The 12,867-nt window shown below is 35.3% G+C and overlaps 1 protein-coding gene across 1 annotated transcript in view; it reads right to left on the bottom strand.

Moving 5' to 3' along the window:
* The window catches only part of KIAA0586 (KIAA0586 ortholog), a 74,704-nt gene that overhangs the window by 49,181 nt on the left and 12,656 nt on the right, over positions 1–12,867 (bottom strand). The window contains exons 12-19 of the mRNA XM_074869078.1: positions 12,504–12,730; positions 11,502–11,574; positions 10,921–11,181; positions 10,304–10,478; positions 4,655–4,843; positions 3,542–3,729; positions 2,210–2,317; positions 931–1,011 (exon numbers count right to left, since the gene is read on the bottom strand). Of these exons, the coding sequence (XP_074725179.1) occupies positions 931–1,011; positions 2,210–2,317; positions 3,542–3,729; positions 4,655–4,843; positions 10,304–10,478; positions 10,921–11,181; positions 11,502–11,574; positions 12,504–12,730 (1,302 nt within the window). The remainder of the gene's footprint in view (positions 1–930; positions 1,012–2,209; positions 2,318–3,541; positions 3,730–4,654; positions 4,844–10,303; positions 10,479–10,920; positions 11,182–11,501; positions 11,575–12,503; positions 12,731–12,867) is intronic.

Raw genomic sequence — 12,867 nt, forward strand, 5'->3', positions numbered from 1 at the left:
AAAAAGGGGGAAAAGGAAAAAAGGGGGAAAGGAAAAAAAGGGGGAAAGGAAAAAAAGGGGGAAAGGAAAAAAAGGGGGAAAGGAAAAAAAGGGGGAAAGAAAAAAAAGGGGGAAAGAAAAAAAAAGGGGGAAAGAAAAAAAAAAGGGGGAAAGAAAAAAAAAGGGGGAAAGAAAAAAAAAGGGGGAAAGGAGATATTTCACACAAATACTTATCCTCTTCAGTTGTAAAAGAATTAAGTTTTCATAATAAAAAGGGTGTGGGAAAGACAACAATGAGCTATTTTCCTGTATTTTTATGCACATTTTTTCATGAATCTGAAGCCTCTTTTGTAACAATAACTTTGCTTTCTTTTGATGTTTTAAACACCCCTGCCACTCCAGAGGTTGATTTTATGCTTCCACATTGTGTTTACCTTGCACATTTTTAAGCATATTGTCTGTATGGTCATAGGCCAAACATATGTTTCACTTGGAACATTTTTTTGGTATTGTGGTTAAAATAGATCCCATTGCCAAAAATAAAAGATAAAGGCAATCCAGGAGAAAAATGACAAGAGAAAATATGAGTAACTATTATTCACATATAAAAAAATTCAACATTGCAGCTTTTTGTTTAGCTAGATCATAAACCAATTTCTTAAACAACCTTCCTATTTATTTTTATGAAATAAAGCATTTTTGTGCAAACAGAAGAAAAGTTGTCCAAATAGATTTAGCTCCTCCCCTCCAATAACATAAGGTAATTTTGAAACTAAAAATTTCTAATATTCTAATATTTTTATAACAGCTCACTATTGCTCACAATATGTATTTTTAAAGTTGCTAGTAAAGCAAACTAATCTTCTACATTGTGTTTTTGGTTATGACAGAATAATATAAAATAAATATAAAAATGCTTAAAAGGAAAGGATACATTTTCAATATAGTTACCTGCATGACATCAGTAACATCAATGAAATTAGTTCCCGGAAACTTTGTGTCTTCTTCCTCACTATGTATATCTTCTGGAGTCTTATAAAGATAGATTGAAATCATTAGGTATTTCATATTGGGGGAAAAAATGCATTAGCAGAAAAATTTCACGACAAGAATGCAATTAAATCACCACTCACTGTCAATAGCCTGAATTCAGAAAAAATGCTTTACCCACCTTAAAAGTTATGAGGAATTTCTTTACATATCATAAAAAGAGATTATTAGAACTTTTTCTGGTATGCTGACAACTAAAACCTGCTGCTACCAAAGCTAATGGAGTATCTCAACACCAAAAGTTCTAGGGCAATACCTGTAACTCTTCTTAAAAAAACCCAGTAAGACTGAATATTGTAAAACATAGCACACAAGAGTCTAGAAGTTTCTTAAGCAATTTACTTATGTGTGATTTCTACAATATTATTTAATAATATCATTTTCAGATAATAATCACTATTTTAGTCCAGTCTCTGTCTTATTCAGTGAATACCTTGACCACAGGAGTCTGGAGGACCTAACTCCTCAAGTCAGAATAGCAGCTAACACACACAGAAAACAGAGGGTACAATAACTGTACACAAATAACCACTGCATCACCGTGCCCTCACGCTGTCCAGTCTGTGCAAAGCACAAAACAGAAGTCCACTGGAAGAAACAATATGCCATCCTGCAAACATGTGCCCTAGTTTACAACCTTACCATTCAGCATGCAGCAGTTAACCTTTCAGTTGCACAAAAACCTTCATTACTGCTTAGATTAGATTAGAAATGCTTCTGAAAAGTTATATGGAAAGAGAATAGACTGGCCAGCTCCACACACATCAGGCTACCAGTGAACAGGCTATGCATGCATGCCACTAATCACTCAAGTACAGCCAAGGAGCAGACAGAGGAATGAAGAACATCCTCGCTCGTCATGTCAGAACACTAAAGCCAGTATAAATAAGACAGACATGGCCAAAAAGGGATCACAACTCTTAACAGGACAGAGAAATGTTGTTTTTCTTAGAGTTTTGCTACGGTGATTATTTAATCTTGGAAGAACAGTGTCTTGCTGCAATTTTTCATTTTCTTAACCACATACCTCAAATCATAAATTCTTCAGAATAGTTACTCCATTTTTCCTGGAACTGTCTAATTTCTCTAACTAAAACAAGATAATGAGATAACTTTGTAGTAATTTAACATCTTCTTTGTTAAAAAATTTGAATTCACAGACATTTAGACCCATCAATACCTGTATTACAGCATCAACAGGAGGAAGAGCAGGTTCAGAGCCTGGAAGCACGTGGTTTAGACTCACACTGTCACTTGAAATACTGTCAATATCTACATTTGGTAACACCTAGGACAGAAAAAAGCACCAATCTGAAAATTTATGTATTAGCTTAGCTCCTATCGTTGAACTTTTTAGATTCTCTCTTCCACTTGCTACTGAGCCACTAAACTTCAGTGGCCCCATTTTCTCATACTTGTATCTGATAACAACTTGATGCTGAAAAACAAAATACTGTAACTTACAAAAACTAACCCCAGAAATATTCGCTTCTTTTCTTGCAGTACCTTATCTCTCCTGTTCTCCAACTCCTTGATACTATGCCTTGCCTGTGACAAAAGGTGAATATAACTATTTATATAGCAGATGTGTGTTTGATTTGCAATTTGTTTACACTATGTTGGCCTACAAGCCACTGTGTAGGCTGGTTATTGGCTTCACATTGTGATCTGGTATAGTAAAATAAAAAGATAATAGTATTACAATATAGTTTGTGATAAAGGCATGTCCATTACAGCATCAAAATGCGTTGTGGTTTTTTTTAAGAACAAAGATTTAAATGCTTGCTTAATTCTTTGGAGGGGTGGAAAAAAATCACCTTAAATGTTTAAGAACTGGGTGAAATAAAAGCAGAATGCATGTGGGTGGAATACAGTGATACAGCAAGGGAACAAACCACATACTACTCTACCAGTATTTAACTTTGAGCTCCATGAATCATTTGTATCTGTAAGGTGTGTGTAGGTGTGTGGACATTCTCAACAATTTGAATCCAAAATAATGAACATGTAAGAAACATTAACTTCCTTGACAACAGACTCATGTAAAAAATTAAAAAAAAACCCAACAACCCACTAGGTAAGGACTGCAATGGTTGATTAATCAGGAGTGATTTCCTTGGGTTGACTAATGCTTGAAACAGAAATCTTAAAGGCCAAAGCAGTTATCCAAGAAAACTGACATTTCTATTAATACTTTTTTATTCCAAGTTTGTTTTGGCTCAAAAATCTCATTAAAAAAAAAAAAAGAAAATGTTACATAGAACTATTATACAAACACCCTGCATAGGTGACTTACAGAAGAAACAGTTTTCTATTTTGGTCAAATAATAAAGATAATTGTTAAAATATGAATAAAAATATTAGCATAGCATGACAATTTCTTGGTCCCTCCATTCTACAGGTTTCTACTGCTTACTGAAAACCATTTCCTGATGTCAGTTACTGATGGATGAGACTGTCTTTAGTTACCTTTCATTAAAATAAACAAATAATCATCACTCTTGATACGTACCTGCACGGACAGTTGAGGTGGATCCTTTTTCTCTGATCTCATCTCTATTACAGCTACGTTTGTTTTTTTAATCTCAACTGGTGGTTTTGGTGGCACTTGAGGAAGAGAGGTTGTAACTGTAACAGGGTGTGGTTTACCTATAACTACTTCAGCAGGCTGCAGTGAGATGTCACTAATTTGGGTTTGACCTAAGGACAGTTTAAAAATAATTAAAGATATATATAAATCTCCAAAGTCAGTATATTAATAAATTAATTAAAATTAAATTCTGGGTGTCTGTTTTTCGCATGAAACAGACTGAGACCTCATGCGCAATTATGGACCAATTTAAAAGTTCCCTATTAACACTAGCTAAAGTAGAGTGCTTCACCAGGTACTTTTAAGGCTTTCCCAGCTGAAACTGTAAACTCCACACTGCCATTTTTAAAAATTATTCACTTTTCTTGACTATGGTGACACCTACTGCTGAAAACAAGAATAACGACATTGTATTTGCCATTCAAAATTGCGTATCATGCTTCCCTCACCTCACATTTTCTTAATCATATTCAAGATACTATTACACTTAATATAGCATCCCACAAATTTTTGTTTGACATACCCTTTTTTTAAATTATTATTTATCTTCTTTAACTGCCAATATAATACTAAACCTTCCCAAAACAAGGTCTATATAAAGGTTCTACTGAAGGTCCAAAAATACAGAAGCCATGACAATGAATTTAGTGTGTTTGAGACAATCCTACTGAAATTGTTGGGCTGAAGTCATCGCAAATGTTGAATCCAAGGGCCAATGATTCAGTTCCTGCTTACATGAATACCAAACCTGAAGCCAGAACAAGAACCCTAGAAATGTAAATTGTACCAAAGAAGGTATGTACCGTTAAGCAAATATTTGCTCCGTCAGGGTGTTGCCAGACATCCAGCACAAAGAATGAGGAGAACCAGAACATTTTAAACTGCTCCCTCATGTAGATTTCCCATGAGAAGGGCAGCTGAAAATCCCATGGGCTAGGGCAAATCACTGATTTACTTAAGAAGATGTAAATTGTATTTCCATGAAGTAGCATTAGTTAACCTTCACAAGTCCTCCTGCAGGTTATTTGCTCCTACCTAGTGGAATAGCCATAGGAATTAGGTGACCTTCAAGTGGACCGCAGACAGCAGCCGCATCTCGACTTGGACTGAAGAGATACTGATTTTCTTGGGCAAGTGCATATAAAGGATGCTGTTTCTTAGGGCTGGTAACGACCTTCTGCATGCGAGAAGTTGTCTGTGTTCTTGCTGACTTTACCTTTGTACCTGAAACACGAGCAGATAAACTGTGTGTCATCAACACATACACAAACCCAGTAATATCACACACTCTACTAATTTAAACCCTTCTACTGAAACAATTACAAATTTTTGCTGTGGGATGAAGAGAACAAGGGAGGGACACAGGAAGGGCAGAGTTTAAAAGTGCTAAGTTAGATGTCTCAGTATTGACAGCAACTGAAGGAGTTAAAATTACAACTTTTGAGCATCTGAATCTAGGAAATAAAGGCACAGAAACATGAAGAAAAGGAAACAAGGATGATAACAGGTTGGAATGAAACATATGATTTAGCAGCTAAGAAGAAACCCATGATTTAGGTTTGAAATACAGCATTGGAAGAGCATGCAAGCCTGCCATAAAAAATAAACAGGATAAAAAAATACAGCCAAAATTTCATCTGTTGCTCGTCTGATTAACTGCCTCAATTTTATAAACATGTAGTTTGCCTCCAGCCACAAGACTGACAAGTATGCAACAGAACAGGTATAATCTACAAATTCCTGGTTTAACAACTCACTGCTACTGGAAAGTAAAGCCGTAACTAATACCTATAAGTCTTGTCTTACAGGTCAAAGAAGCACTGATTTTTTGGTCCAGTTTTGAAAATCTATTGTTAAATAGCCTCCCAGAAGTAATTTGTATGTAACAATGCCTAAGCATATAGCAGAGAAGAACATTTATTGCAATATTGCATTACTCACTATACAGTCATGCAAGGTCTTATGCAACCTATATTCTTTGCAAACAATGGATATTATTAAGGAAATTATAAACTTTAACCTAAATGGATAAAAACTGCCTGAAACATCCTCAAAAAAGGAGCCAACAACTGTGAAGTGCTTCTACCGCTACTTTGTAGGCATCAGGAAAATGAACCTGGAAAGAATCACACTGGTAACCAACTTCACATCTTTACTACAGCCAAAAAATGTCATCTTGCTCCTCTGTTGTTTCCAAACATTACCCTTCCTGTATTAATGGCCAGTTAACACACAGCAGCAAGCAGTTTTTAGCTCTGTTCATATTCAATAGTTTCCTAATTAACTGAAGAATAACAGTCAATGATTATAAAATGTAGGGATAACAAAGATTGATAATGTGACTTTTAACAAATGCAGACAAGTAAGGCAATTCCCTCAAGAGGTGGTATTTTTATACACACAAATTATGGTTATAAGCCTAGGAACAAGAACAGCAAGTGATAACGCTTCAATGAGAACACACAGGTCAGGAAGAAGTGTCTCTGAAAAAGGCTTTAAGGTCATGTTGGATGAGCAACACAATGAGAAATCACAATGGTCAATGGGATAAATGTAATCCTCAGATGTCTCAACAGGATGTCAGTGAGGTGGAGCAGGAGAAGACTTCCATATATGATAATACTGCATTCAGTACTAATTCTGTATCTCTGTCAAGATTAAAATAGATTGGACATTAAAAGGCCTTCTTCATTTTTTGAGGTAAATCCCCTGGAAACTGAAGTAGCTGTAAACTGAAGCCAAAACCTCACTATAAATCAGATACTAAATTTGAAGTGTCCCATTTACTTTTGAACTGTAAGGTATCTAGCCAAGGGAAAAAGTAATTAAGGGCAGAATTCCTGATGTCTTTAAATGATGAGCATGTGCCTTTCTGCAAAGCACAGGTTAGGCAGAAAGACTGTCCTTTAGTCAAAGACAAATTACTGGACTCAGTAACATAAATAGATGCAGTTCAGTGGCTTGTGATTTAGAAGAGGTCATACTACATGATCTAACAGTCCCCCTTGGCCTTGAACTTTTGAGCAAAAGCAGAAATTGGCAACATATCTGTAATACCGCCAACTTGTAAAAACAAGGTTCTCACAGTAAGAATGATTAAGTACTGTATACACACAGCACCTCATTTTAATTGCTTTCAACTTTTCATTTCCCCTTAAAAACTTTATTTGCACTGGGGCAGAAACTAGACATTTAATTAAACTTAGCTTTAAAAACCTAGTGTTTTACATATATTTATCAGTTCAAATTATGCAAGAAAACAACTTTTTTTAGAAATGCTCTCTTACTCATAAAAGTGTTAGTTGGACTTTTTCCTAATGTCCCATAAGAAACCAAGCATTAGTCACTACAGTTTATTTGCAAAGAAAATGGTTGAGAAAGTTATAAAATGACTGAAAAGAGACTCTCCAGATGGCCATTTCAGTCTTAAATAAACATCCTTATTCTAACACTAATTTAAAACAAGCTCAGTGGACTGCTCTAACAAAATAGAGTCATTTAATAAGTCTGGATTTTCCAGCCAATCAAACCCAAGGCCAACGACTTCTAATAATTTTTAAGCCTTTATCACCTGGTATATCAAGGCCAGGAAGGGAATCTGGGTGCAGATCTGTGAAGGAAAGAACTAACCATGCCTAATGCCAGCAAGATTTCTTCCTTTCTTTTTTTAAGAACCTGGTGCTTTAAAGCACTCATTCAACTTCGTTTCATTTTATTTACACTCCTACTATAGAGAAGTACAGATCTGTTTCTAATTTTATTATTTATACTTTCCTGCCATAACAGCATCTTTCAGAATAGCAGCCCTCAAAAGCATTTAACTATTTTGTCTTCATGAGACCCATGTGAAACACAGGAGTATTACTTTCCAATTTTTTGGCAAGATGTAGGAAGGCACAAAAATTAAGCAGCTTGACCAACTGTCTTATAAGAAGAGTCAGAGACAAGTGACACCAGTATCAAACAAAGGCTGACCTCAGTCTAAAGTCATTAAAACCAGAAAACTTGGAAATAGGACACATACTAATTGGAATACTATTCTTGTTAAGTGACATGCCTTCCCTTAGATAAGAATACAAGGGGGTGTCTTATTTTATTTACTGTCAAGATAAAGACAAAACCGTAACTTTCCATAACTGCAGTCTGATGTGAAATAAATGAATTTTATGGCGGCTTTATTACTGCAAACACACATTGCTGTACTGCTGTAGTATGACTTAATGCCTTGGAAGAGAATCACTTTGGGTAAAGGCTATCCAGAGTTCATTCTGTTTTCAGGCAAAGAGCTGTTAAACTGTTATTTGTCACATGCAGGAGTTCTGGAAGACTGAATGCAGCATGGATCCAGTGCACAGTTTTCTCTTTCGTTTCTATTTGTCTGCAATAGAGAACAAGCTAAAGCACCGGAGTAGCGTATTACAACCACATGCAACCTGTACCTTTACATTTCACTGACACTACTGAATTAAACACGTTAACGGTAGAAAACTAGCAGTGTCAAATGACCAAATGACCTATTTATTATAATTAGATTGGGAGAGAGGGGGGCACTTTTTCTGCCTCTTTACAAGGTATTGTTTCTGGAATGATGAAATTGGCCTCCCTGGAAAGGTTGTGACCTTCTATAAAGGACAAGAGCCCAATAAATATAGAAGAAAAATGTCATTTAGGACTCAGCAAAAGCAGAACTGCTGATTAAATATTTTTAAAGAAGTGTCTGTTCTCAATCCAAATCTTAGTGGTCACTGTATCATTCTTATTGCTACACTAAGTGCTTACTAGCACACATTTTATTCAAAAATATCTGTACAGGATAAACTAAACTACAGGTGTGCAGCACAGCCAGTAGTCAAAAAGAGTGATGTATCATGCTAGACCTTCAAATGAGTATACCAGCATTTTTCACAAAAAAGAAGTGTTTCAAGAGAGGTCAAATAAAATACATAAGCAACAAGACTAGCAGTTTTCATATACCAAGTTCTTACCTTTTAAAAAATAAAGTAAACTTTGAAAAGTCTTCTAGATTTTTGCCAGGACTATAACTCACATTTTCCAGAAGGGTTATGAGAATTGCAAATACTTTCTACCAATAATACTTTTTCTTCACGGATCACAACTGGGCTCCGGAGCACGGTTAAGAAAAGTGCCAGGAAATGGCATAAAGACTACACTAAGTTTAACAATAGATTTTTTACTATTTTGAGGATTTGCCACTGTGGATGTACATCATAATGTCAAAAAAAAATAAACAAACCAGCAGTGCTTGTCCTCAAAGACATATATATGTTTTATGCCATACATTTTCATGACCTAAAAACATGGTCTCATCAGGTGACTGCCTTCTCATGTTAATCTCTTATACGTCATACAGAATATAATATTTTGAGACTTATAATAAAAACATGGACACCATTTTTTAAACATGACAGTTAAGACTGTATCAGGTATATTTTCCCTGCATGGGTAACAACAGCATAAGTGCAAGAAGTGTATAGAGAAGCCAACTAATATTTTTCCACTGATGCTCATCCTATTAACTCGACTGTGCCCACTATCACTTTACCTGCCTCATACACTTAACACACTCTTTCTCTCCATCATTATATTTTATCATTTAATTTGCTCAGTCTCTCCCGCAGTGAGATGATGATACACATCAGTTTTTCTGACATACCAGTTAAAGATTAATCTTAGTTTCTGTATTAAGGATCAGTTAAGCTTTGAAAAGATAACTAGGGAATAAAACAGACCAAATTAAAGCATTACTTTCTACTAACTCAAGATAAAGTTTATCTACACTTACCAATGTTAGATATCATATAGTTTTATTTTTTAATTATTTTTACACATTTTTAATAGATTTGAAAATTAGACTCTTCTGATCCTGACACTTTGCCTACAAAACTAATGAATGGGATTCATTACTAATCAACTAATAACCTCTATCAATCAATTAAATACCCTTAACAAGCTAGTACAAAAGAGTTACACTCCGCTTTTAACCCTGACTTGACTACAAAAGAAGTTATTTACATTTAGTGAACTCAATCAATGCTACCAGTTAACATGCTCCTCAATATTTTCAAGTTAATACTCATAAATTCAAATTTTCATATTTCAATTCATGTATTAGAAGTGGGAAATGGAATATCAGGCTTCCTTAATTTTTCAAATCTCAGTAGCTTTCTTTATTCTGAATGAATCAATCGTTTGAATGACATGACTGGATAAACCTGACACAAAGAATATTCAGTAACCTTTATCAAAAGCCGAGTTAGCTTTTCAAAACACTCAGCTTTCAAGTGCTTATGTCATTACTTCGAGCAATTCAGCTCTCTGAGACCTGGGCAACAATAAATATATATTAATATATTTACTAAATTTAGAAATAAATATTAATTTGACAATCTAAAATAAGTGAGATACACGATCACCTAGTCCAACTGCCTGACCACTTCGGGGCTGACCAAAAGTTAAAGCACAGTATTAAGGGCATTTTCCAAATGCCTCTTAAAACACTGACAGGCTTGGGGCACTGACCACCTCTCTGGGAAGCCTACTGCAGTTGCTTAAGCTTTAAATTGAAGAGTAGCTAAACTATGATTAAATAGTTTCATTTATAGAAGGAATTCCTAACAGAAAAACTGGGAAGGAACACCTTGCTAACATCAAAGAATTACTTACCTCTAACACACTCTATCACCTTGGGTCTCTGAGGTTTAGATTTGGGAGAGGGGGAGTTGAATCTCAGATATGGTGCCTTTTTAAGCGTACTACGACGGCCCTGGTAAATTGGTTTCCCATAAACTTGACATAGATAGTCTTCATTTTGTACCACTGCACTTCCATTCACAGGTCCCTGACATGCATCAGGACAAAAAAAAAGTAGTTTACAATTCTTCATGTATGAAAATTTGAACACATCAGTAGTGTTGCAAAAATCCAGAGGAAAAAAAGGAAGAAGTTCTGCAACAAACAGTATAAATTGCAAGCATCCATGAAAACTTATACATGCAGAATACATACAAGAAGCTTACTAAGAGCTGAATAAAATAGCAGGTGCTGGGTAAGACAAACTGGTAACACGACAATGAATTCTACATTGTTACACACACTCAGCTTAGGCTTCTACAGCACATGAAAAGAAGGACAGTTCTGACAACAGAAATCCACAGGAGAGGGCTATCACTTTCATTTAAAATTATTACAGTTACACATACAAACAATTTTTCATATCAATACTGCAATCTAAAGCATAGCAGTCATTAACAAAAAACCCCCACAACTACTCAGGAACTCACAGCTGCCTTTTGTTCTTTCCTCTGCAAACTTTCAGAAGAAAAGTAAGTTCTAAACCTCTGTTTGCTTGTGTTATCTTCTGCTTGTTTCTGCAGTGGCTTAGCTGCAGATAAAGGCTTCTTTGTTGAGCATCCTTGGATTTTTTGTGTTTTTGCTTTAATTTCTTTATTGGTCTTCATAGCCTTGATGTTTTGGGCTCTCTTGATCCATGGGACCTTTTGATCATATTTCACTTGTTCCAAATCATTTCTTGCCATTTCAGTCTAAAGATAAAACATAAACGTAATAAAAGGAGATTTTATCTTCAAGGCTATCAGAAGAGTCTGGGGATAACTTTGAAGTTCTGAGAAATGACCTGTTTTTCATGTTAGCCAGCAGCTGTGACCAGTGATTTTCATTAAGCAAATGAAGTTTTAAAACAGAGGTAAATATTTTATTACAGCACACTACATGCTAGTAAAAATAAGCAGTTTTCTCATGTTTTCAAGTTGTGAGTGAATCGTGTTTAACTGTTGATGTAGAAAAACAATGTAAGGTGGAAGAATATAATGCAAAAATCTGAACTCATTTTTTCCAGCCATACCTGGATTTCTACACTGATTGCCTTAATCCACTCATCCACAGTCTTTCTGATACGAATCTCTTCCAATACATCTCTGAAATAGAAGAAAGAACTATTTTAGGTCAGTGCTTCTTAAATTGCACAGATTTGTTCCTGAGAAAGTAGGGACCTATAAACACTATAAAAAGAGAAACCCAGAACACAGACAGTAAGATTATGTACCTGTAGTCTCTGAAAGGCAGTAGGCGTAACCTATCTGAGTTTCCCAAACCCAAATCAAACCCCACCCCCTGCTGGTACGTACTAACATTATTACAAACATCTACAAGTACGTGGCAACCATGTGTCCATTCCTATTTTGATCAAAAACTGAAAAAACAAGGCAACAAAAATATTTCAACTCAAAAGACAAAAAGAAGATGATGAAAATTACTACTTCCTCTAAAAGATAATGATAGCAGATAGCATGCCTGAAAAAAAACTTTACACAAAGAGAATAGTACCTTCCTCAGGAACACACAAGATTAAGTTGTATTTTAATAGGAAAACTTTCATTATGATTCAAGCTGGAGTATTTAACACAACTCACAAAGCAAAGTTCAAAAGCCAAAGATCTGCTGTCAGATGACTAATTCTGTAACATTTAAAGGCTTATGAAGCCCCTTCTGTTCTGAATGATGAAAATACTCTTTAATTTTCCTATTAATGCAAGTTTGTCTACAAAAAGCTAAATGCCCCCTTGTCATGACAGCAGAGCAGTTTGTCCAGATGATACAGTCTCAGAATTCAGATTTACCAAGAAGTAACAGGTACATGTCAAAAAATTAAATTCGCAGCGGAAGGGTCAAAAAACATTTGAAGTTCAGGAGGTCTAATGACTGCTAAGAAGAGTCAGTAGACACTTTTTGCAGGGAAGTGCACTAATTCTTCAATGTATGGAATTAAAAAGATGCAAAGAGAGGTGATAAAAGATGAGCACATACAATGTGTAGTCACACAAAGCACCGAATTAGAGGCTCTAACCTGTTTGTAGTCAAGGCATTAATAAAAGTATACATGGCATCTCCATCTTTTGCGCGAATAACAGCTTCCAAATTTTCTTCAAGAACTTTTTTATTGTTTTGAACTCCTCTCAAAATCCTTTCGGCATCCCTCAGTATAGATTTTGGCACTTTAACATTTTGAAGGATGGATGGTTTATTGAGCAGATGATGTTCAGGAAGATCAGATGCAACAGTAGGCTTTTTTGACTAAAATTGAAACAGAACCTCTAGCTTTTAATCAGAGACTGTAACTTCAATTTTCTACACACTGATCAGAATTCCTATTAATTATTATCACAACAATGCCCATCATATGAAATACCGTCCATGTGTACTATCAGCAA

This window comes from Strix uralensis, chromosome 4 (assembly GCF_047716275.1).
Source record: "Strix uralensis isolate ZFMK-TIS-50842 chromosome 4, bStrUra1, whole genome shotgun sequence".
Classification (NCBI taxonomy): Eukaryota; Metazoa; Chordata; class Aves; order Strigiformes; family Strigidae; genus Strix; species Strix uralensis.